The 25,258-nt window shown below is 37.1% G+C and overlaps 1 protein-coding gene across 2 annotated transcripts in view; it reads left to right on the top strand.

Moving 5' to 3' along the window:
- LOC138697516 (uncharacterized) overlaps positions 1-25,258 on the top strand; it is a 54,740-nt gene that overhangs the window by 11,334 nt on the left and 18,148 nt on the right. The window contains exons 1-2 of one of the 2 annotated variants that reach the window (XM_069822819.1): positions 15,992-16,144; positions 23,131-23,349. In XM_069822819.1, coding sequence (XP_069678920.1) covers positions 16,052-16,144; positions 23,131-23,349 — 312 coding nt within the window. In that variant the 5' untranslated portion in view covers positions 15,992-16,051. Of the gene's footprint in view, positions 1-15,991; positions 16,145-23,130; positions 23,350-25,258 lie in introns of those variants that run through there. The other variant, XM_069822820.1, reaches the window with a different exon arrangement.

Below are 25,258 nucleotides of genomic sequence, written 5' to 3'. Positions count from 1 at the left end.
TATGTTAGGAGAAAATCCACAAACGATTAGGGAAAACACGGGAATTTTACTTGAAGCAAGTAAAGCGATAGATTTGGAAGTAAATCCCGAAAAGACAAAGTATATGATTGTCTCTCGTGACGGGAATATTGTACGAAATGGAAATATAAAAATTGGAAATTTATCTTTTGAAGAGGTGGAGAAGTTCAAATATCTTGGAGCAACAGTAACAAATATAAATGATACTCGGGAGGAAATTAAACACAGAATAAATATGGGAAATGCCTGTTATTACTCGGTTGAGAAGCTTCTATCATTCAATCTACTGTCAAAAAATCTGAAAGTTAGAATTTATAAAACAGTTATATTACTGGTTGTTCTTTATGGTTGTGAAATTTGTACTCTCAATTTGACAGAGGAACATAGGTTAAGGGTGTTTGAGAATAAGGAGCTTAGGAAAACATTTGGGGCTAAGAGGGATGAAGTTACAGGAGAATGGAGAAAGTTACACAACACAGAACTGCACGCATTATATTCTTCACCTGACGTAATTAGGAACATTAAATCCAGACGTTTGAGATGGGCAGGGCATGTAGCACGTATGGGCGAATCCAGAAATGCATATAGAATGTTAGTTGGGAGGCCGGAGGGAAAAAGACCTTTGGGGAGGCCGAGACGTAGATGGGAAGATAATATTAAAATGGATTTGAGGGAGGTGGGATATGATGGTAGAGACTGGATTGATCTTGCTCAGGATAGGGACCAATGGCGAGCTTATGTGGGGGCGGCAATGAACCTCCGGGTTCCTTAAAAGCCATTAAGAAAGTATAGGCCCTATGCTATCTATAAACACGCATTTTTCACAACTTGATAAAGAAAATGAAGTATCGCTGTTGCTGTGAAACGTGTGAATTTTATTAGTAACAACAATGTAATTTATTCGTCACAATAATAATTCCTTTCTACAATTCACCTTAAACGCTCTCGTCAACAATTGGATCTTCACTCAACACAGTATTCGTTATAGCACTCCACCGACGACAATGACAATTTACTTGGACTATTACGCACAACAATGAACTGTTAATCTTCACTAATATTTACAAAGCACTATTTACAAATCAGAACTACCAGTTCTCAGTTCACAGTTCTTCTATCTCAGTCACTCGAGTTCACAGTATCTTGAACCACAGACCTTCAGAGACAGTTCACTGTACTCGAACTCGGGTCCCTCCAACTGCGGTCCACTGCACTCGAACTCAGGTCCCTCCAACTGCGGTCCACTGCACTCGAACTCAGGCCTTCGGATGCTGGCACAGTTGCGGACGCACACTCGAGTCAAACTCCGGTACACAAGACTGGCTTGCTTGCTCTGGCTTTCTCACTGACCGGCTGACTAATCAACTGAAAACTGCTGTCGTTCCTTCGCGTCCGTAATTTATAACCACAGCGACGTAGCCTCGAAGGTTCCACGCGTCTCTAGAGATGGCACTCCAGAAAAAGCCAGAGCCCTCTCCTCTCTACCAGCACCAGATGCGCGCGCACTCTCGCTCCACTCTCTCGCCGCGTTGGCCCTTTCCCCTCTTCGCCGCGCGCCATTCCACCGTGCTCCGCGCGATCTGCTTTCTTGCGGGACGCTGGTCGTGAGTTCGAATCTCACGTCGCTGTCACACATGTTTTGGATAAACCGCGCTCGACGTAGAAGAATCATTCGATACATCTGCACTTGGGTATGAAATTTATTGACTAAAAATTAACTTAGTCTATTAAGAGATTCTTAATGACTACATTTTTGCGTTTATTTTGTACAGTTTAATTTTATTTTAATTTCGTTTATTTAGAATACTCCCCAGCGACCCTAGCAGAGAATGAAAATTCTCGAATAACTCTAAAAGGTAGAGTATAAAAATCGTAACCAGCTGGACTTGTGGCTGTTTTGTGAAACCCACTACACAGCAGTTGCGTAATTGTACGATTTTGTTGGAAAATGCGTCGAAGGCTAATCAGGTCGTTATCTGCTAACAGCGAACTAGGCTCGTGAAAGGAAGTGACGAAACAAGAATTAAATTGCTTAGTTAGAGAAGTGTAATTGCATCAATTTTGGTAAGAGAGTCTGTTGGTGCAATCAACCGAATGAATGAGTTCAGGACGAAGAGTAATGGGCTCCTGTGGGGAGAGGGAATGATCGATCACACCCTTGCCACGTACTGTCTGTCATGTGGAAAATATGTACACTCCTAAACTGCACCATCTCTTTGCATTTAGAATCATGTGAGTTGATCTGTGCTTCCAATTACTTAATAATAATAATAATAATAATAATAATAATAATAATAGTAATAATATCAGTAATAATAATAATAACAATAATATTAATATTAATAATACCACATATTTCGGACGTAGAAATTCAAAGGATCGGTGTCTCAAGATTAACATAGGCCTAATTTCCCATTAAGGGGTTAGGTACAGCTTACAGCAGTAAAATTTTTGGAAATATTCAACATTTTTTTCCTCCATTATTGTGTCTTACAGTAGCGTGCAAATTAATCCGAACAACGTAATTACTTATGCAAAAACACTCAAACGGGATAAAAAAAAAGGATCTAAGACATGCCTCAGTAATCTATGTGGCCTCCCTTGTTCCTAATAACAGCTCTGAGACGCTTTGGCATGGATTCCACTAATTTCCCACAAATATTCTTCATTTCTTCATCGCGAAACCATACACCAATGAGGGCAGAAATCATCTTCTCCTTTGTAGAACAATCCATTTTTTGCATTCTTTTTTCGCAAATTGACCACAAGTTCTCAATGGGGTTGATGTCGGGTGAGTTGCCTGGCCAGGGGAGTACCTGAATATTCTTCTTGTTGAAGAATTCTGTAGTTTTTCGAGACGTATGGCATGGTGCCAGGTCTTGTTGGAACACACCTCTGCCATCCGGAAATGATTTTTGCAGCTGGGCTACGATTCTGGTTTCCAATAAGTGAATATATTTGTCAGAATTCATCATTCCCTTGATAGGTATTAATGCTCCAGGCCCTTCATGTGTAAAACAACCCCAAAACATTACTTTAGGGAGGTATTTGGGTGCTTGTTGGAGATGAGCTGCTGTTACTTTTTCGGATCCTTTCCGTACGTAAGAAACACGGTGGCCGTGGACCTCGAAATGAGACTCATCGGGAAAGAGTACATTCTTCCAGTCATTCACTGTCCAGTGTTGATGTAATTTTGCCCACATTAAGCGTTTTTTGCACATAATAGGGGTTAGCAGTTGCTTCTTAATAGGTTTACGAGCCCTTCGTCCAGCTTCCAAAAGCCTATGCCGCACTGTTGTGACGTGAATATTCGCCCCAGTGGTAGCCATTAACTCGCGGGTTAAGTCGAAAGCAGTTAGTCTAGGATTTCATGTACTTTTCCTGACAATTAAGCGATCATCTGCAGGTGAAGTCTTCCTTTTCCGGCCAAAGTTTCCTTTTTTCTTGGGCGTGATGGATCCAGTCTTCCTGTATCGTTTTATGATCGAATTAACAGTAGCCAAACCGATGTGACAGTCTGCAGCAATTTGCCTCTGTGTCATAGAAGAATGCTCTGCTAATGTTATAATTTTAGACCGTTTTTGTGGAGTTGTATCCTTTTGTGAAGACGACAGAATGTACACAGGATTGCAGTATTAAGTCTTCAACACAACTGAAATGCTTATAAGTACAAAACGACAGGCAAAATGTCACATATTATAAAAAAAAATGATGACAGACCTTCAACAATGGAATTACACGTACTACAGATGTCAAATTAAAGCGGTATGAGCAGCTGTGAGGCCAACAATGACAGAAAATGTAAACATATGTCGTGTTCGGATTAATTTGCACGCTACTGTATTTATTATCTTAAAAAAAAAAAGCCGCCCTAAGTAAGGGTTCGATAGATCGGCCTACTAATCAATTCACAATGAACAATGATTAAAAACAATTATGTGACAATTTGAAAGAAAAAAAACAGTAAAAGAGTAAAACATAGGACAGACAGCAGATCATTTCAAACACGTTACAAAGAACACATCACAGCCATAAAAAATTACAAAACACCTCCACATATGCAGAACACATCACAAATGCCAACCACACCTACAGAGACATCAACACAGACAGGGAAATACTGCACATCCAACCAAAAAGTCAGAAACTCAACACACTAGAACAATATGAAATCTACACACACACGAAAACACACCCCAACGACATTCTCAACACACAACTCAATTTCAAAACACATACACTCTTTGACTCTATACTACGAACGCAACCACACAGGAAACAAGAGGCGCCAAGACCAACAACGACCAGTTCCGAAGATGACCGAAATTAGGTCGAAACATGTTAACAAGGTACGTTAAAATTTAACACAGTTTTTATCATACGTATTCCGAAGTAATACAGTGTTAAAAGTTGTGTAATCAAGATGTATAACAACAGTAAGATAAATGATAAGTAAACATAGGAAATCATTTACAATAAAAGTTTCTTGGGTACAAATGATTACTAATTATAGCTAAGAATGATTTTAACACATGAGATCCTATGGCATCAATCGTTGCATCAGAAATGTTATATTGTTTAAGTTGATTTAAAGTTTCTCGTGGGATCGTGCCACGGACACCGAACATGAGCCCAAAAACTGTCCAATGTGTGATGTGGTATTGTGCTCCAAGATGCTGACAACAAGGCTCATATATGACTTGTTTTTCACGACACACCTCTTGTGGCTGTTGCTCATGCATCTCGAAACGGATTGTGGGATCAAGAATGACACCCTTATCCTTCTGCCGATCAATTATGATGATATCAGCACGTCTAGTAGAGCCATCAGAAGAGACGCAACCAACCTCCTCATAAACCTCGTAGGAAGCATTCTGACGGATTGAAATTGGTATGGATAAAACACTGTCCTTCTGCTATATGAAAAAAAAATATTTTCACGATTAAAAAAAATATGTATTTTTTTTTTCAAAATTCAAAATGGTGGCAGTTCACTGTGTAGTGATGAAACATTTCCCTCATAACTCATAAACTTGTTAACTTTTTCATGTTCTCTCTCTTTTATGTTATTGCTGAAACTCGTGTTTACAATAGCATGCTCTTTCAACTACATTCCTTGATAATTTTTTTTGTGTGTCTCAGTGAAACATACAGCAGAGTCCGTATAGGCCAGTTTCTATCTGATGCTTTTCCAATTCACTGCGGGCTAAAACAGGGAGATGCACTATCGCCTTTGCTTTTTAACTTCGCTCTAGAATATGCCATTAGGAAAGTTCAGGATAACAGGCAGGGTTTGGAATTGAACGGGTTACATCAGCTTCTTGTCTATGCAGATGACGTGAATATGTTAGGAGAAAATACACAAACGATTAGGGAAAACACGGAAATTTTACTTGAAGCAAGTAAAGCGATCGGTTTGGAAGTAAATCCCGAAAAGACGACGTATATGATTATGTCTCGTGACCAGAATATTGTACGAAATGGAAATATAAAAATTGGAGATTTATCCTTCGAAGAGGTGGAAAAATTCAAATGCCTTGGAGCAACAATAGCAAATATAAATGACACTCGGGATGAAATTAAACGCAGAATAAATATGGGAAATGCGTGTTATTATTCGGTTGAGAAGCTCTTATCATCCAGTCTGCTGTCCAAAAATCTGAAAGTTAGAATTTATAAAACAGTTATATTACCGGTTGTTCTGTATGGTTGTGAAACTTGGACTCTCACTCTGAGAGAGGAACATAGGTTAAGGGTGTTTGAGAATAAGGTGCTTAGGAAAATATTTGGGGCTAAGCGGGATGAAGCTACAGGAGAATGGAGAAAGTTACACAACACAGAACTGCACGCATTGTATTCTCCACCTAACATAATTAGGAACTTAAAATCCAGACGTTTGAGATGGGCAGGGCATGTAGCACATATGGGCGAATCCAGAAATGCATATAGAGTGTTAGTTGGGAGACCGGAGGGAAAAAGACCTTTAGGGAGGCCGAGACGTAGATGGGAGGATAATATTAAAATGGATTTGAGGGAGGTGGGGTATGATGATAGAGACTGGATTAATCTTGCTTGGATAGGGACCGATGGCGGGCTTATGTGAGGGCGGCAATGAACCTTCGGGTTCCTTAAAAGCCATTTGTAAGTAAGTGAGTAAGAAGAAAATACTTATATTTGACCAATTTTTGAAATGAATTTATTTTTTATTAGACAACCTATCAAAGATAGAGACGTGATCTTGCATCATATTGTAGATATGACATGCATAAATACACACAAAAAATTTCATTAAAGAATCTTGGATAGTTTTTTAGTTATGAGGGAAACGCTTCATCACTACACAGTGAACTGCCACCATTTTGAAGTTTGAAAAAAATATATATATAAATAACTTTTTTAAATCGTAAAAATATTTTATAGCAGAAGGATAGTGTTTTACACGTAGTAATTTTCATTATTGTACAGGATACAGTAACGGAGGAAAAAAAATGTTGAATATTTCCAAAATTTTACTGCTGTAAGCTGTACCTAACCCCTCAAGTGTTTTAAGTACTTCAATATACAATTCAATTTTATTATTATCAGCGATATACCTATTTTTGGTTTCAGTTAAAAATAAGGATAATATATATCTAAATATCATGTCGAAACTGATTGCAATTATTTGCATCTTATTCAAGATAGATTGAATAATCAATACTTTTTTAATGCAACCCAAATGTTATATTTAACTACTATCCTATATGCCCATTCTAGAGGTCCTTGATCTAGTTATCAAATGAGACGAAGGTGAAGTGTATTGGTAGAGGAAAACGGGAATATCCCGGGAAAAGTCTTTTCCAACGTCTACTTTCTCCACCAGAAACCATCATGACCAGGCCGGACATCGAACCCAGGCCGTCTGGGTAGAAGACCACACAGACGCAACTAATTTTATCAATTATATGGCCACTCTGTATGTGTGTACGTGCTATGTAATCCAGCAAGGCACATGGTAAGATTTTCCCTTCCACCATTTCTTCGTAATGGCCATGATAATGGATGGGCAACTCGTGCTCCCAAAGTGCTAAAAAAAACCTTGAAAGAGAGAAAGGCAGACGGAGCCAGCCGCAGCAGTTACAAGTTGTTTGTAGTTTTGTTGCAAAAGCCACGGTGCGTGGTCGTGATATCTATTCCATGATTTGAATTTCAGAATGACGCATGGTACAATAATTATAGTAATTTTAGACAGACTATACCTGAACACATAACAAAATTATATTATTTTCTATCTTTGTAGATTAGTTTAGTACTGGAAACACAAACTGAATACAACCTTTTCAAGATACAACAAATATAGCTGCAACACTTATTTATTATTAACTATTTGTTAATATTTCTTATTATATGTTTTATTTGAAACGTAGAGCGCTAGAATTTAGAAGTCTAGAGTATTCCTCTGTTTTCAGAAAGGTAATAGTCTGTATTCGCAAATAATAACAAATTCAAGGAAGTATTTTTTACATGTCACGGCAGATGAAATAAGCTTACTTCTGAGCTCTTTCTTTATTTTGAGAGCTTTTACACTTCTTTCTTGTATTAAACTTTGCCTCAAGCACATACAGTATATATGGAAGCAAAGAGTATATGTGGAAATTCTACTCAGGCAACATTACGAACAGTTCGATTCCTGATTTTGCTGGAATCTGAGTGGCGTGCTATTCTGTAGATTTATCAATTCAAGCTATAAACTTTCAGGATTTTCTATAGGCGTAAGCCAAAAAGATTTCAGAAAAATTTATATTCCTTGTCAATTGTCACTGTTTCTCCAAACTTAGCAGTGAATTCTGCTGTAGGTCTTGAAGTAGGGTCTTATATTTGATAAGAAGATTTTATCACTCTTCAAGATAGTTTATAGTCAATGAAAGTGAAGTTGTCTATGTTCTACATGATACTACCACATTTCAAATTTTTCCATAAATGTTCTTAGCTATTTGATTATATGTCTTACAATTCTGTAACTCGCACGCACAACGTGCTAATGATATTTGATATCAGTCTCACCTTGTTTATTTTTTTTTATTTTATTGGGTTATTTTACGACGCTGTATCAACATCTAGGTTATTTAGCGTCTGAATGATATGAAGGTGATAATGCCGGTGAAATGAGTCCGGGGTCCAACACCGAAAGTTACCCAGCATTTGCTCGTATTGGGTTGAGGAAAAACCCCGGAAAAAACCTCAACCAGATAACTTGCCCCGACCGGGATTCGAACCCGGGCCACCTGGTTTCGCGGCTAGACGCGCTGACCGTTACTCCACAGGTGTGGACCTCACCTTGTTGATATCTCATTTTTACCTTTAGCTGTTCTAAAGCAGATGCAGAAAGTATTTCTTTACTAAAACCTTCACTGTTTATTTGTAACATAAAATGCCATGCGTAAGAAAGTGTAATAGAATACAAGCTTTACCTCTGTTCATAATAAAAAATTCTCTTTTTACTCGTAACTAAAGGGAAATGATCTGTGAATTATATTGTTTTTCACTTAAAACGAGCCGCCACTTACTGCAGACGCGATCGAACTTGTGTCTTGAAAAAACCGCACACAAACAATACAGCTAGTACAGAGTCCGTTCTACCTGCATTGAGATTGTGTTGACACTTTGAGAGCACGAGTTGTCCACCCATGGCCATGATATCTCACCATTTAGAGATATCTACTATACTTTCAGAAAGGCTAACCTGTTATACCAGACTTATGCAGGTGTTTGACTCAGTGAAATTGTGACAGCCACGAAAGCTTCCAGTTTATCTAAACCCCGAGCTCCTGAATAGCCCTATTTTCGTTTTTATGAACAATCATGACATTTAATTACGACTCATCCACGTCGTTGGTTCGCTTCTTGCTTTCATTGGGGTTTGAATGCGTATTCACTATTTTTGTTCTTTCGCTGTTCACATCCGACGCTGAAAGTTGCCAACCGCTCAACATTCAGTGGCTGATCATTCTTCGTACAATAGTGGAAATGACTACTCTGAAAGCTTTTTCTTTTCCTTTTGGGAAAACAGTTTAAAAGTTGCCTCTATTGAAACTCAGACATCGGAAGAACGCAGCTTCCCCATCTCTTAAACAATTTATCTCTCTCTATTCATGTTTCCTTGGAAACCGAAGACACAGCTTGTACACTCAATTCCTTAGTACTCCCCGTCATTAGCGCTGCTTCAAACGACGAAATAGTTGAAACACGTTTTATAAAGAACCGTCAGAACAAGTAATTGAATCAACAGGGATAAAGATTACTTTCAGATTTCGAGACTTCCACAGTTATAACACAAAACAATAAGACTGCTTGGAAATCCTTCTCCCCCTTAAGCGGATGAAACACCTGGACGAATATAAATGGAATTCAATTAACAGCAATAAGGCGAGACGCTGAAAGGCAAATCGATACCAAGTTTGGAACTTGCACAATAGAAGCAAAGATTCACGAGGGACTTACTGCATAAAATTCTTAAGATTCGTATTGGATTTTCTCGTGAGAAAGTGGAAGAAAGGGAGGATTTGCAGCTTTTGTCTCAATGTTTATAGTGCTAAAATAGGACACATTTCAATGTATAGCCTTCTGGAATGAACACTCGAGAAAGAACCGATAACATTGAAGAAATTCATTAGTTCTTTAAACTCATTTAAATCAGGATGCTGCCAGAGTTGCATAGCGTGTTTATGAGCTAGGTCAGTAATGGTACTCCAGATAACAAACCTGTTAAAGTATTTTATCCACTTTGATTACGTAATGGGACTTTACATCACTAAAGTAAAGCGATCGGTTTGGAAGTAAATCCCGAAAAGACTAAGTATATGATTATGTCTCGTGACCAGAATATTGTACGAAATGAAAATATAAAAATTGGAGATTTATCCTTCGAAGAGGTGGAAAAATTCAAATATCTTGAAGCAACAGTGACAAATATAAATGACACTCGGGAGGAAATTAAACGCAGAATAAATATGGGAAATACGTGTTATTATTCGGTTGAGAAGCTCTTATCATCCAGTCTGCTGTCCAAAAATCTGAAAGTTAGAATTTATAAATCAGTTATATTACCGGTTTTTCTTTATGGTTGTGAAACTTGGACTCTCACTTTGAGAGAGGAACAGAGATTAAGGGTGTTTGAGAATAAGGTGCTTAGGAAAATATTTGGGGCTAAGAGAGATGAAGTTACAGGAGAATGGAGAAAGTTACACAACACACAACTGCACGCATTGTATTCTTCACCTGACATAATTAGGAACATTAAATCCAGACGTTTGAGATGGGCAGGGCATGTAGCACGTATGGGCGAATCTAGAAATGCATATAGTGTGTTAGTTGGAAGGCCGGAGGGAAAAAGACCTATAGGGAGGCCGAGACGTAGATGGGAGGATATTATTAAAATGGATTTGAGGGAGGTGGGATATGATGATAGAGACTGGATTAATCTTGCACAGGATAGGGACCGATGGCGGGCTTATGTGAGGGCGGCAATGAACCTTCGGGTTCCTTAAAAGCCATTTGTAAGTAAGTAATATAGATGTTGTAAATACATTCATTACGCAACTACTTAAATACATAGGATATATAGTGCTCTGCCAAGTGGCAGGTATTTCACTTCAAACCCATCATTCTCCACTCTTTCCTATTTTCTGTCTTCCTCTTTGTCTCCTCATATGATCCATTCATCTTAATGTCGTCTATCATCTGATATCTTATTCTGCCCCGAACTCTTCTCTCGTTCACCATTCCTTCCAGTGCATCCTTCAGTATAAAGTTTCTTCTCAGTCAGTGATCCAGCCAATTTCTTTTTTTCTTCCTGGCCAGTTTCAGCATTATTCTTTCATCATCCACTTTTTCCAACACAGCTTCATTTTTTATTCTGTCTGTCCATTTCACATACTCCATACTTCTCCATATCCACGTTTCAAATGTTTCTAGTCGCTTCTCTTCACTTTGTCGTAATGTCCATGTGTCTGCAGTGCCACACTCCACATAAAGCACTTCACTAGTATCTTCCTTAGTTCTTTTTCCAGAGGTCCGCAGATGTTCCTTTTTCTACTAAAACCTTATTTTGCCTTTGGTATTCTCCTTTTGACTTCCTGGTTGCAGTTCATGTTACTGCTTATAGTACACTCCAAGTATTTGAAGCTGTCCACTTGCTCTACTGCCTCATTTAGTATTTGCCTCAAGATCGGCGAGACGGTTGGGGCAAAACATATCCTGAAAACTGAGTTACGGCGGTCATATTTCTCAAAATCGGTCCACAAATATAAAAGTTGTTACTCGACCTAATAGACACACAAGTGAGTGAATGATCTGATAAAGATTTCTTTTTTTTTTCCAAAAACTAACCTAAAATTACCAGCTTTTAATTATTTTAGCAGTTATATACGATGCAATACAAGGTGAATCACGAGGATTTACCGTCCTTATTTACGGAGCTTATTTACGAAGACATTCTGAGCAAAAAATGTCATATAAACATTTGTCCTAATCTCAATATTTTCAGAGTTACACTAATTTGAAGTTGTTTGTAAAATGCCATTATTCTTGAGTTTTAAGGATAAAAGAATATTACAAATAAAGAAAAAACTATTCAGGAGTATCATTTCTTTAATTAGCTAGTATTCTGAAGCTAAAACTGTGTTGTAAATTCCATAGTTGCTTTGTACAGTTTTTTTTTTTTCCATGCTTAACTACAAAATTACATTTTCTTACGCATTTATCACATCAATTGTTACAAATTACGTCACTCTTCTAAATTCTTCAAGACTGTACATTACGATGCATAATTAAATTGCAATTTTTTTTATTTTAGTGGATTATTTTACGTCGCTTTATCAACATCTCAGGTTATTTAGCGTCTGAATGAGATGGCGGTGATAATGCCAGTGAAATGAGTCCGGGATCCAATATCGAAAGTTACCCAGCATTTATTCATATTGGGTTGAGGGGAAATCCCGGAAAAAAACCTCAACCAGGTAACATGCCCCGACCGGGAATCGAACCCGGGCCACCTGGTTTCGCAGCTAGACGCGCTAACCGTTACTCCACAGGTGTGGACTAAACTGTAAAGAATCAAGTTTCTAAAGTCTTATGATTTGTAACAATTTTTGTGATAAGTGCGTAAGAATGATGTCATTTTTAGTTAAAAATTGAAAAACAAAATCTGTACAAAGCAACTGACAACACATTTTTAGCTTCAGAACACTAGTAAATCAAAGAAATGAAACTTCTGAATAGTTCGTTCTCTATTTGTAATATTCTTTTACTCTTAAAACTAAAGAAAAAATGTATTTTATAACAACTTCAAATTAGTGTAACTTTGAAAATATTGAGATTGGGACAAATGTTTACATGACATATTTTGCTCTGAATCTCTTCGGAAATAAACTCCGTAACTGGCGGTAAAATCCTCGAGAATCACCCTGTATAAACGCTTGTTGGTACGAGAACAGGAGCATATAACGTACTTCAAACACAACAGTCATAGGTTATCCGAGACAACACAACCTCATCTCATTCATTCAGTGTTAATGTGTGGAAGTCATGTGATGGGGACCGAAGGATTCCTTCCTCTGGATATGCGTTATGAATTAACTGCCACACAATGTGTGTTGAGGCGAAAAGGAATATGGCCACAGTAGCTATTCTTTCTAGATGAAAATGGGATCGGTGTCTTGGTCAGATTTTATTCGCTTATTCTGAAAATAAATCGTAAACTGAGAATGGTATTATGCTTTAAATATCACAACTTTATAATAGCAAGCTGTCGCCCTGGGTGGCACAGTCGGTATAGTGCTGTGCCTGAGGTTGCGAATTCGATCTCGGCCCAGGTCAATGGCATTTAATTGTAGGCCTACTTAAATGCGACAGGCTCATGTCAGCAGATTTACTGACAAGTAAAAGATCTCCTGCGGGACAAAAGTCCGGCACACTGGTGACGCTGATAATAAAAACATAACTTAATTTTAATGTAATAGCAAGCTACAAATTGCTGCATATATGAAGTGTCCACTGCAAGAATGATGGATGTCACTTGAAATACATTTTGCAGGAGAAGCAATTGAAAGTTTGAAATGCTTAGCGCTCAAAGCTTAACTGTGATTTTCCGATCATTACTGGACAATGACTATGTGTTAATGCCATATAACTCTGTATGTACAGTCTATATGTCTTAAGCTATGCATTGACAGTCTTGGTTCATTTTCGACAAGAAAGTGACATCCATCATTCTTGCAGTGGACTCTTCATATCTTATCAGTAGCATCAGATCTGGATACATTGTCAATATCTTAGCAGTAGCATCAAATCTGGATACATTGCATCTATTTTTTAAGTTTCATCTGACCTTCATACATTACACCTACGAATGTGTACATTGTTTCTACGAGTGTGTACTTTGTTTCTACGAGTGTGTACTTTGTTTCTACGAGTATACATTGTTTCTACGAGTGTGTGCTTTGTTTCTACGAGTGTGTACTTTGTTTCTACGAGTGTGTACTTTGTTTCTACGAGTATACATTGTTTCTACGAGTGTGTGCTTTGTTTCTAGGAGTGTGTGCTTTGTTTCTACGAGTATACTTTGTTTCTACGAGTGTGTACTTTGTTTCTACGAGTATACATTGTTTCTACGAGTGTGTGCTTTGTTTCTAGGAGTGTGTGCTTTGTTTCTAGGAGTGTGTGCTTTGTTTCTACGAGTGTGTACTTTGTTTCTACGAGTATACATTGTTTCTACGAGTGTGTGCTTTGTTTCTAGGAGTGTGTGCTTTGTTTCTACGAGTATACATTGTTTCTACGAGTGTGTGCTTTGTTTCTAGGAGTGTGTGCTTTGTTTCTACGAGTGTGTACTTTGTTTCTACGAGTATACATTGTTTCTACGAGTGTGTGCTTTGTTTCTAGGAGTGTGTGCTTTGTTTCTACGAGTGTGTACTTTGTTTCTACGAGTATACATTGTTTCTACGAGTGTGTGCTTTGTTTCTAGGAGTGTGTGCTTTGTTTCTACGAGTGTGTACTTTGTTTCTACGAGTGTGTACTTTGTTCTTACGAGTGTATACTTTATTTCTACGAGTGTGTACTTTGTTTCTACGAGTGTGTACTTTGTTTATACAAGTGTGTACTTTGTTTCTACGAGTGTGTACTTTGTTTCTACGAATGTGTACTTTGTTTCTACGAATGTGTACTTTGTTTCTACGAGTGTGTGCTTTGTTTCTACGAGTGTGTACTTTGTTTCTACGAGTGTGTACTTTGTTTCTACGAATGTGTACTTTGTTTCTACGAATGTGTACTTTGTTTCTACGAATGAGTACTTTGTTTCTACGAGTGTGTACTTTGTTTCTACGAATGTGTACTTTGTTTCTACGAGTGTGTACTTTGTTTATACAAGTGTGTACTTTGTTTCTACGACTGTGTACTTTGTTTCTACGAATGTGTACTTTGTTTCTACGAGTGTGTACTTTGTTTCTACGAGTGTGTACTTTGTTTCTACGAATGTGTACTTTGTTTCTACGAGTGTGTACTTTGTTTCTACGAATGTGTACTTTGTTTCTACGAGTGTGTACTTTGTTTCTACGAGTGTGTACTTTGTTTCTACGAGTGTGTACATTGCTTCTACGAGTATGTACGTTGTTTCTACGAATGTGTATATTGCATCCACGAGAGTGCACGTTACATCTACGAGTATCTTACCAGGAACATCAGAAATCTATATTTTGCATATATTTTACCAGTAGCTACAAGGATGCATTGCATCCTATTGCACCAGAAATACGAATTCAGTTTTTGGACACATTACACCTACGACATAAGGAGTATCAGATTTTCATATAATGTTTGGAACATAACATTTGGAAATATTGTTTAGACGAGCAGGAACACTAGATTTAAATACATTATTAGATCCGAATAAATTTTATCTGTCGCACTGAAATCTCTGGTTTGTGTACATTACATATACTGTACTAAAAACATGAAATATGAAAATAAAATTAGAATCTAAGGCATTGTTCATATTATTGGAAAGTCTTAATCAACACTATGGTCTTCCTTCTGTTCATTTTTAGTTAGGCCTACTGTTGATATTTGAGTTTCTATCATAGCGAAAGTTTGCGGTTTAACAACAACAACAACAACGACTTAGCCTACTTGCATACTTACAAATGGCTTTTAGAGAACTTGGAGGTCCATTGCCAACCTCACATAAGCCCGCTATCGATCCCTATCCTGGGCAAGATTAATCCAGTCTCTACCATCATATCCCACCTCCCTCAACAACAATAATAATAATAATAATAATAATAATAATAATAATAACAATAAAAGGTAAAAAAGGTAAAGGTATCCCCGTAACATGCCATGAAGGCACTTGGGAGGTATGGAGGTAGAGCCCCATGCTTTCCATGACCTCGGCACTAGAATGAGGTGGTATGGTCGGCACCACGCTCTGACCGCCTTTTACCCCCGGAAAAGCCCCGGTACTCAATTTTATAGGAGGCTGAGTGAACCTCGGGGCCGTTCTGAAAGTTTGGCAACGAGAAAAAATCCTGTCACCACCTGGGATCGAACCCCGGACCTTCCAGTCCGTAACCAGCTGCTCTACCAACTGAGCTACCCGGCCGCCAATAATAATAATAATAATAATAATAATAATAATAATGGTGGTTGTGATAATGGTAATTTTTTCACCAATCACGTCTTAATTATGAGCATGACATCGAACTAACGACAACGATTTACTAACTCTACTGAAGTGTTTCCCATTATACGTCATTAAATTAAAATGCCATAAATCACTGTTGTTTTCTTATCCCTCCCGATGGGGGGAGTCTCTCCCTCGATTCTATTCCCCAGCATGACAGAAAATTCCTTTGTGGTCTTACCCCTGCTTCGAATTGACGTTTATAAAGTGTCGTCTTCCTGTGCTATTTGGTCTGGTCCGGGCGGCCCATCGTGCTCGGAGTGTAATCGCGCAAGTGGAGGGCTACCGGGAGGACGTCTACACAGTCGTACACTTCGAGCAATGACTGCCCAAGCACCGCACAACTTGACTTTGGAGTTCCTTGAGAATCTTTTAGCTGATACGGACCCCGAGGTCTCCATCACTTCTTTCGACGTAAGTTTTGAATATCTGATAACTACATCGCGGGACTTAATTCAGCGGCATGTTTCTATTGATTTGGCATAATGTGAAAGTAAAATTGAATCTTTACCGATCATGGTTCTTACGTTCGAATGAAGCCAACTTTATTTTGCATAAATGCATATTTCGAGGATTTTTTCCCCCTTTAAGAGAAGAGGATGGCATTTTTTGGTGAAAAATGGATAAATTTTCAAAAAAATCTTTAAAATACTCTGTGATATGTGTGGAATGAATAGCATAACATTTTGTGGGTATTTGTGCCCTTATCGAATGTTGAGACGTCATTTTTAAACTTCCTGCGCTATGGATTTTTAAATCACACGCCCGCTTTTATAGGTTTCCAGTAACTTCATTTTTTTTTTGCTACATTGCCAGACAAAAATGGATATAATTTCTGAACTATTAAAGATACATGCATGAAATTTAGAACATACATTCCTTAGACTATTAGGAAACTTTTCCCTGTAACAGAATTTTGTTAATTGATTTCATTTTAAAAATACGTCTGTATGTTTGCAAGAAAGGAAATCGGAAAATTGTTATTGAATTTTAATTGTTTATTTTACAAACGTTGGGACTAATATCAAAATTCTGTTAAAGACAGTTTGTAGAACATGCTTTTGCAAATACATTGCAAAACACTGTTTGAATCTATCTTTAAAAACGGTTTAGATATATCGGTTTTAGTACAATCCTGCATTGGGCATATTTTTTTCAAATTTGGGTACCCAAATTTTCTTTTTTTTTATATATATATATTTTTATTTGGTTGAGTTGCCACAGCAATGAGCTCTCTACATACAAAAAATTAACATTTTACACCAAATAGGAAAAAAGTTTGGAACAGTAATGACAAGTAACAATAACGAATTAATTGAAGTACAGAGTCGAATGACTGCAGCCAATAAGCCTATTTTGCATTAAGCGCAATATTGAAATCTAACTGTGTGCACAAGGAAACGAAACTTAAAATATACAAAACAATTATTAGAAGTATTCTCTGTTATGCAAGCGAAACTTGGACATTATCTAAGGAGACAGAAGCTAAACTAGGTATATTTGAACGCAAAATATTCAGAAGAATTTTTGGACCGGTGCAAGAAAATATGCAGTGGAGAATACGTTATAATAACGAGCTATATAAGTTATATAGAAGTTTCGATATTGTTACTTTAATCAAATTAAGGAGGCTTGAATGGGCCGGACATGTCTATCGGATGGAAGGGAACAGAATACCAAAGAAGATCTTAGAAGGGAAAATACATGGTAAAAGACCAATTGGAAGACCCAAAAATAGATGCATAGATGCGGTAACGATCGATTCTCAGGACTATCTCGGAACAACTGCCTGGAGGAGATTAGCACAGGACAGGGACAGTTGGAGGAAGAAAATTGAGGAGGCTAAGGCTCGACTTTGGGCTGTGATGCCATCGTAGTAGTAGTAATAGGAAAAAAGTTAAAAAAAATACCATCCTCTCCCCTTATATGCATGTACGTTGTACTTCTTTATGTTGCATATTTAAATGCATATTCAACATTTTGCCCTTATTTTACCAATTTATTAACTAATTTCACAATTTCTCTTTGATAAAAATGAGAATAATTTCCAACAAATAAAATATAAAACCAATGTTGAGGTCATGAGATTGTTGCGACAATGGATAATTCCTATTGTTATCTGTGTATTTCGAACTGCTCGCTCAAGGCCAAGCAATGGACTGCATTTATCACGTCTGCTTGACCATTCTCCTCAACTAAAGTCAGCTGGGACAGCCAGAATTACCAGTTCACAGTTTTAAGTTCAGTAACTCGTGCATGGTTTGTACTGTTGTACGTTTGTATGTGACCTTGATCCGCCAGTTCAAAATGCACAGATAATAGTGCGTATTGGTTTCGTAGACCCAAAACTTAATGAATGCGACAATGAAGTTAGGTGTCGTTGAAGCCGTGAAATTGCTGTGATAATGTGTATTTCTTCCAATTCATTCTGATTTCGTAGAACCAAAACTGAATGTATTTAAACACTTGCGACAATGAAGTTAGGTATCGTTGAAGCCGTGAAATTGCTGTGACAATGTGTATTTCTTGCAAGTGCACTCTGATTTCGTAGAACCAAAACTGAATGTATTTAAACACTTGCGACAATGAAGTTAGGTATCGTTGAAGCCGTGAAATTGCTGTGACAATGTGTATTTCTTGCAAGTGCACTCTGATTTCATAGAACCAAAACTGAATGTATTTAAACATTTGCGACAATGAAGTTAGGGTCGTTGAATCCGTGAAATAGCTGTGACAATGCATACTTCTTGCAAGTGCACTCTGATTTCGTAGAACCAAAACTGAATGTATTTAAACACTTGCGACAATGAAGTTAGGTATCGTTGAAGCCGTGAAATTGCTGTGACAATGTGTATTTCTTGCAAGTGCACTCTGATTTCATAGAACCAAAACTGAATGTATTTAAACATTTGCGACAATGAAGTTAGGGTCGTTGAATCCGTGAAATAGCTGTGACAATGCATATTTCTTGCAAGTGCACTCTGATTTCGTAGAACCAAAACTGAATGTATTTAAACAGCTGCGACAATGAAGTTAGGTATTGTTGAAGCCATGAAATTGATGTGACAATGTATACTTCTTGCAAGTGCACTCTGATTTCGTAGAACCAAAACTGAATGTATTTAAACACCTGCGACAATGAAGTTAGGTGTCGTTGAAGCCGTGAAATTGCCGTGATAATGTGTATTTCTTGCAAGTGCACTCTGATTTCGTAGAACCAAAACTGAATGTATTCAAACACTTGTGACAATGAAGTTAGGGTCGTTGAAGTCGTGAAATTGCTGTGACAATGTATACCTCTTGCAAGCGCACTCTGATTTTGTAGAACCAAAACTGGATTAAACCACATCTTGCATGCAAAAAGTATATGGATGAGATATGCAAAAACTCGACCAACAATAATTTTACTTATTGATGATACTAGAAACGAGATAAGCATACCGTCATAAGTCATAACACTATAACTTCGTGATATTTGTTCCGATTTCTCAAGGCGTTAGAGAATACTCTTCCAAGAATGTTCGTCACTTTCTTGTACAGACCCAAAAAGAAAATTCAGGTGGCCCAAATTTTGTTTTTGGGTCTGTACATATTGTGCATTATATGTATGTTTAGACAGCAGTACGAAGACATGTTGGAATCTCATAAGTGACACCAATAAGGCATCATTTATGAGGAAACTAAGCCAGGAGTTATTAGGGTAGAGTACCAGTTCTTTTCCCTCTCATTGCTTACATCGCTGACTAGTAACATAAGTAATTAAGTAATTTCCATTTAGTGACATATCAAACATAAAACGTTGTATGTATGTATTTATTCACACTGCAATGGGTATATACCCGGTGGCAGTGGTAACTAATTACACTCAATAATGACAATAATAAACTTATTAATTAAAAATACAATTAATGATAATACTAATAATTAATACTACTACTACTACTAATAATAATAATAATAATAATAATAATAATAATAATAACAACAACAGGGAATATACTAAATTAAATGAAACGATCACTTAAAATAACATTTGAAATATTCTAATTTGTATCTTAAAACTAAGATCGAACTAAAACCCACGAGTATATGTTCATATCGGCACAAGTACCTTTCAACATTACACTCATTTCGCTGTCAACTCACTCACTGCACTGGAACTACGACACATTTCACTGATTCTATCCTGATTTCACTAACACTTCAAAAACATTTCACTGTTCAAATACTTTGCACTGCCACTATAACCTATACAGCTTCACTGACAGGAACACGTTTCACTTACACAACACACTTCACTGACACGACATACTTCTTCACTGATACAACACACTTCACTGACACAACATAATTCTTCACTGATACAACACTTCAATAACAACATATAATTTACACCCTTTAAATACTGTGTATAATTACCGTCTATTAGTAAGGTCCTTAAGCCTATTTTTAAATACATTTTTGGTTGTTGGTAAAGCCTTTAGTAAGTCTGCAGGTAAAGCATTCCAGTCCCTGATAGTACGATTGAGAAAAGAAAACTTTCCAGTGTCCGTCCTCTGCCTTCTTTCCCTCAATTTATACGAGTGGTCGTTCCTTGGAGAGTAATTTGGCGGCTGCAAGTATATGAAAGTATACCGAAAGAGCAAGCAAATTGTTCTTCCGCTGACACATATTGTCAAGTGAGATGTAAGCCTACTGCCTGTTAATAGATGTACATATCAGCCAGAACCTCAGTCAGAGGTATAGGCCTATGGATTACGTCAAGAGGTTATATTACAATACTAGAAACATGTTACGTATGAACACTTATGTTTAACACCGGACGTAATAATCAGAGTCTTAATCCTTGAAGGAGAACAGTAACAAAGTATAAATTACAATAGTATTATTAGTTAATACAGATTGAGTGGTATGAATTAGCCTGCGTCAGTGGGCGAGGAATAAGCCTGATGTTTATTATTATCCTTCCAAATTAGAAGAGAACAGTCTGGGTACCAAATAAACTACACAATAAATGATATAGTGAGACGTAATGGGGTGTTAACTAAATTTATGGATAGTAAATAATTTTCGCACAATAACGAATGGAAATATATGGTTTGTCATGTAGTAATCGCAATAGAGTCGTATTTACCATGCTCTGGATTGTACGGCATTGTTTAAAATGGTAGAAGCAATAAATCGATCAACCCAGGCTCTACTTTATGGCTGAAGGCCTGTACTAAAACTCTCAGATTTCAGTTCGAATTTCAACTTATACTCTGCTTACTTTCTAACTCTGTGACCTACGCAAATTATTATTTAGTTGAATACCTTAAGGAGACTCACACCTGAAGACATATAATAATAATAATAATAATAATAATAATAATAATAATAATAATAATAATAATAGTAATAATAATAATAAATTACTTACTTACTTACAAATGGGTTTTAGAGAACCCGAACATAACATAACTTACAATGTAGCCTATCGTTTTTTACACATTATTACATACCATATGAAAAATAGTCATAAAAATAAAACAAATTATATAAAGAGCTTGAGTTTTATTGATAGTTCTTGATGAGATAATCTTTAAACTAGACTTACTTACGTACCTATGGCTTTTAATGAACCCGGAGGTTCATTGCCTCCCTCACATAAGCCCGCCATCGGCCCTTATCCTGAGCAAGATTAATCCAGTCTCTATCATCATATCCCACCTTCGTCAAATCCATTGTAAGGTTATCCTCCCATCTACGTCTCGGCCTCCCCAAAGGTCTTATTCCCTCCGGTCTTCCAACTAACATTCTATATGCATTTCTGAATTCGCCCATACGTGCTACATGCCCTGCCCATCTCAAACGTCTAGATTTAATGTTCCTAATTATATCAGATGAAGAATACAATGCGTGCAGTTCTGTGTTGTGTAACTTTCTCCATTCTCCTGTAACATCATCCCTCTCAGCCCCAAATATTTTCCTAATCACCTTATTCTCAAACACCCTTAACCTCTGTTTCTCTCTCAAAGTGAGAGTCCAAGTTTCACAACCCTACAGAACAACCGGTAATATAATTGTTTTATAAATTCTAACTTTCAGATTTTTCGACAGCAAACTGGATGACAAAAGCTTTTCAACCGAATAATAACAAGCTTTTCCCATATTTAATCTGTGTTTAATTTCCTCCCGAGTATCATTTATATTTGTTACTGTTGCTCCAAGATATTTGAATTTTTCCACCTCTTCAAAAGATAAACTGCCGATTTTTATATTTCCATCTCGTACAATATTCTGGTCACGAGACATAATCATATACTTTCTCTTTTCAGGATTTACTTTCAAACCTATCGCTTTACTTGCTTCCAGTAAAATTCCTGTGTTTTCCCTAATCGTTTGTGTATTTTCTCCTAACATATTCACGTCATCCACTTAAACAGGAGCTGATGTAACCCGTTCAATTCCAAATCCTCTGTTATCCTGGACTTTCCTAATGGCATATTGTAGAGAAAAGTTAAAAAGTAAAGGTGATAGTGCATCTCCTTGCTTTAGCGCGCAGTGAATTGGAAAATCATATAACAGAAACTGACCTATATGGACTCTTCTGTACGTTTCACTGAGACACATTTTAATGAATTGAATTAGTTTCTTGGGAATACCAAATTGAATAAGAATATTATATAAAACTTCTGTCTTAACCGAGTTATATGCCTTTTTGAAATCTATGAATAATTGATGTACTGTACCCTTTTACTCCCATTTTTTTCTCCAATATCTGTCGAATACAAAAAATCTTATCAATAGTCGATCTACACGTATTGCGCCTAAAACCACACTGAGCTATGTTCAGAGCGTAAAGTTTTTCACCAGTATATTTAAAGTGCGAGTATTATGGAAGATTTGGGTATAACATAACAGTAATACCTGTAAATGTTAACAACACGCGAACTAAATGCTGGTCCACGAAACGATATTTAACCAAATTGATCTGACAAGATAAGATATACTGTACAGTCTACGAGAACATGTTGCTAATTTATCGCTAGCAGACAACTTTTGCACGAGAAGTCCAAGTGACTTTTGTTCTTCCTTAAATGTCAGCGCTGAATTTCTCTTACTTCCCTAGCTGCTTTCGTCTCGCTCATAGAAAACTTCTCGTTTCGACGCTCCAAAAACTAGAAATTAGTAAAGCTGACATATACTGTGATCTTCTTTGTTAAGTATTGCGTAGAAACAATTCAAGTGGCATTGTAAAATATATTGCCGGCAAAAATAATGTAAATGCATGGTATAAGAGTGATGCCAAGTTAAATTTCCTGGATTATACATGTGTCAAACCTTTTTCTCTTTCTGTTAAAGGGTTTCACTGTTACTGAAACCTTTACCAAAGGGTTAGATTTTCTTGTTTGTTGTAGGTTGCCACTGGATCAGGTCGTGGAGACAATTACACAGCCATGCTATACCGGGTTCGTGTCCAGGGTGTGGATCAAAATGGGGAGCCTTGGAAACGCTCCCTTATCTACAAGTGCCTGCCTGACAATCCCGCCCGACGTCAAGCGTTCAAGTCAGAGGTTCTCTTCAGGAACGAGGTGGCGTTCTACACGCAGGCCCTTCCGGTGCTCCTGGAGTTCCAGGTACTCCCACTAATACATGGAGTTTCACCTAACTGAGAATAGGTTCGTTCCAACAAGCGGTTCATGGATCAGTTCATGTACGGATCCTGTACCATCATGCGCTAGTTGAGCATCTGCTATGGGATTGAAACTGGACTGGACGCTGTTGGAACGCTTTCGCGGATCGTTATGTACTAAATCCAGAGATGCTATAACTGTGATCATCTCTGCTAAGAACGGGATGCTTATTATTATCGTTTTGCAGCTAATTCTAATTGCAGAAAATAGCGGGGAAAATACCTGTTTAGCGGGAAAATGTTTATAAACGATTTAAAAATGATTACAAGTGCATCTTATCTGTGTTACAAAAGAAATTCAAAATATAATCTTGCGAAATGTTCTAAATAGGTAGCTACTTGGCGAATATTTTCTCCCATTCTATGCATAACTTAAAAGTACAGGCATTCCCTGCTATATATTACACATTACTATGAAACAATTGTAAAGAAAACACTACACTACGCACAAATGAGTAATCACTTCAGTAGCTCACAACAAACTGAGGTGAACTGCACCCATGCAACGCCCGACAAACTCTTTGAACTTCGGCAGCTTATGACAGGCGCAGTGTAGGACACAGCGTTTCTATACGTCATATACGGGGTATTCTGTAATAGTCCTGTAACCTCTCTGCATCGTGCTGGCCACATGGTCAGAGATGCCTGCATTGTGAGACAGTCTAGTGTTTGTACAGTGGTATATATCCTTGCACCGCATTATAATGTAAATCTGTCAAAATAACGACATTAAATACGACAAAGAAAGAAAGAAATGTGCATTATAGTACAAAAGTTGTCGCTGAATCATGTGTTTCTTTTTTAAATTCCTTACCATAAAGTAAACGAAAATCGCTCTTGTTTCAGTTTTTATTTTTCTCGGTACATGAATTTAGTATGAACAGAGTAGCTATATGTATCCTTGGCAACGCCGTGTACATTGCGAGTAACGCCTTTTAGGGGAGATAAATAGAAACAAATGGCTAAAACAATAATTTATTTTTATAGTTGGTATGTAGTGTATAAATCTCTATGCGCAGCGACACGACCAGTTTCGTAGAGTAATGTAGTTTATTTTTATTACTATGCAGTTTGCGGTCGGAATATAAAGATTGGGTTCCCTTTGCTCTTAACTCGGCTCTTCTCCCCTTGCATTCAGTCAATCAACAGTACAGTCACCCCTTCCCCCTGTTTGCTAAACAGATCTGAACTGACTTTCTGGTAAATACATATTACTGTCCGGTAGCGCTGACAAGAAGCTATACGTGGACTTCCCTCAAAACAAAAACTATAAAACACTATACAAATTTGAATTTTGAATTCATTTTATGTTAATTCAAATAAGTCATATAATGATATTACGAAAAATGTGAAGTCTTGATTGTTCAGTCTTTGACTTATTATTGTGGCAAAATATCAAATAAATAATTAAATAAATAAACAAATAAGTAAATAGATAGATATATATTTATTTGTCATCAACATTTATATTAGTTATGGTGTACCACAACTTATGTATACGGGTTTCACCATAACTTTCTATTAATATAACTACAATTAGCATGCAATCCCCACAGCCTGTTAAAATATAACTCATCTACTCTCGCTGTTAACTTAACTCCAAACAGTCAATTTCTTCTTAATGATCTTAAATACCCACCATCTGTTCGTTACACACTTACGTTCCTTCCAGCATTCTAATCTTGCTAACTAAATTTATACATAATTCCGTCTTTCTACATTACATCTAACTCGTAACTCTCCACCCGGTTATAATCATTGGGATCTTTTTTCTACCTAATATACGTAATTATAATCTTATTAAATCTTGACATGAGTATCTAGTTCACTTTAGTTGATCATTCATTTCTTAA

This window comes from Periplaneta americana, chromosome 4 (genome assembly GCF_040183065.1).
Source record: "Periplaneta americana isolate PAMFEO1 chromosome 4, P.americana_PAMFEO1_priV1, whole genome shotgun sequence".
Taxonomy (NCBI): Eukaryota; Metazoa; Arthropoda; class Insecta; order Blattodea; family Blattidae; genus Periplaneta; species Periplaneta americana.
Note: the sequence above shows the minus strand (reverse complement) of the source record. Positions and strands in the feature narration are given on the sequence as shown.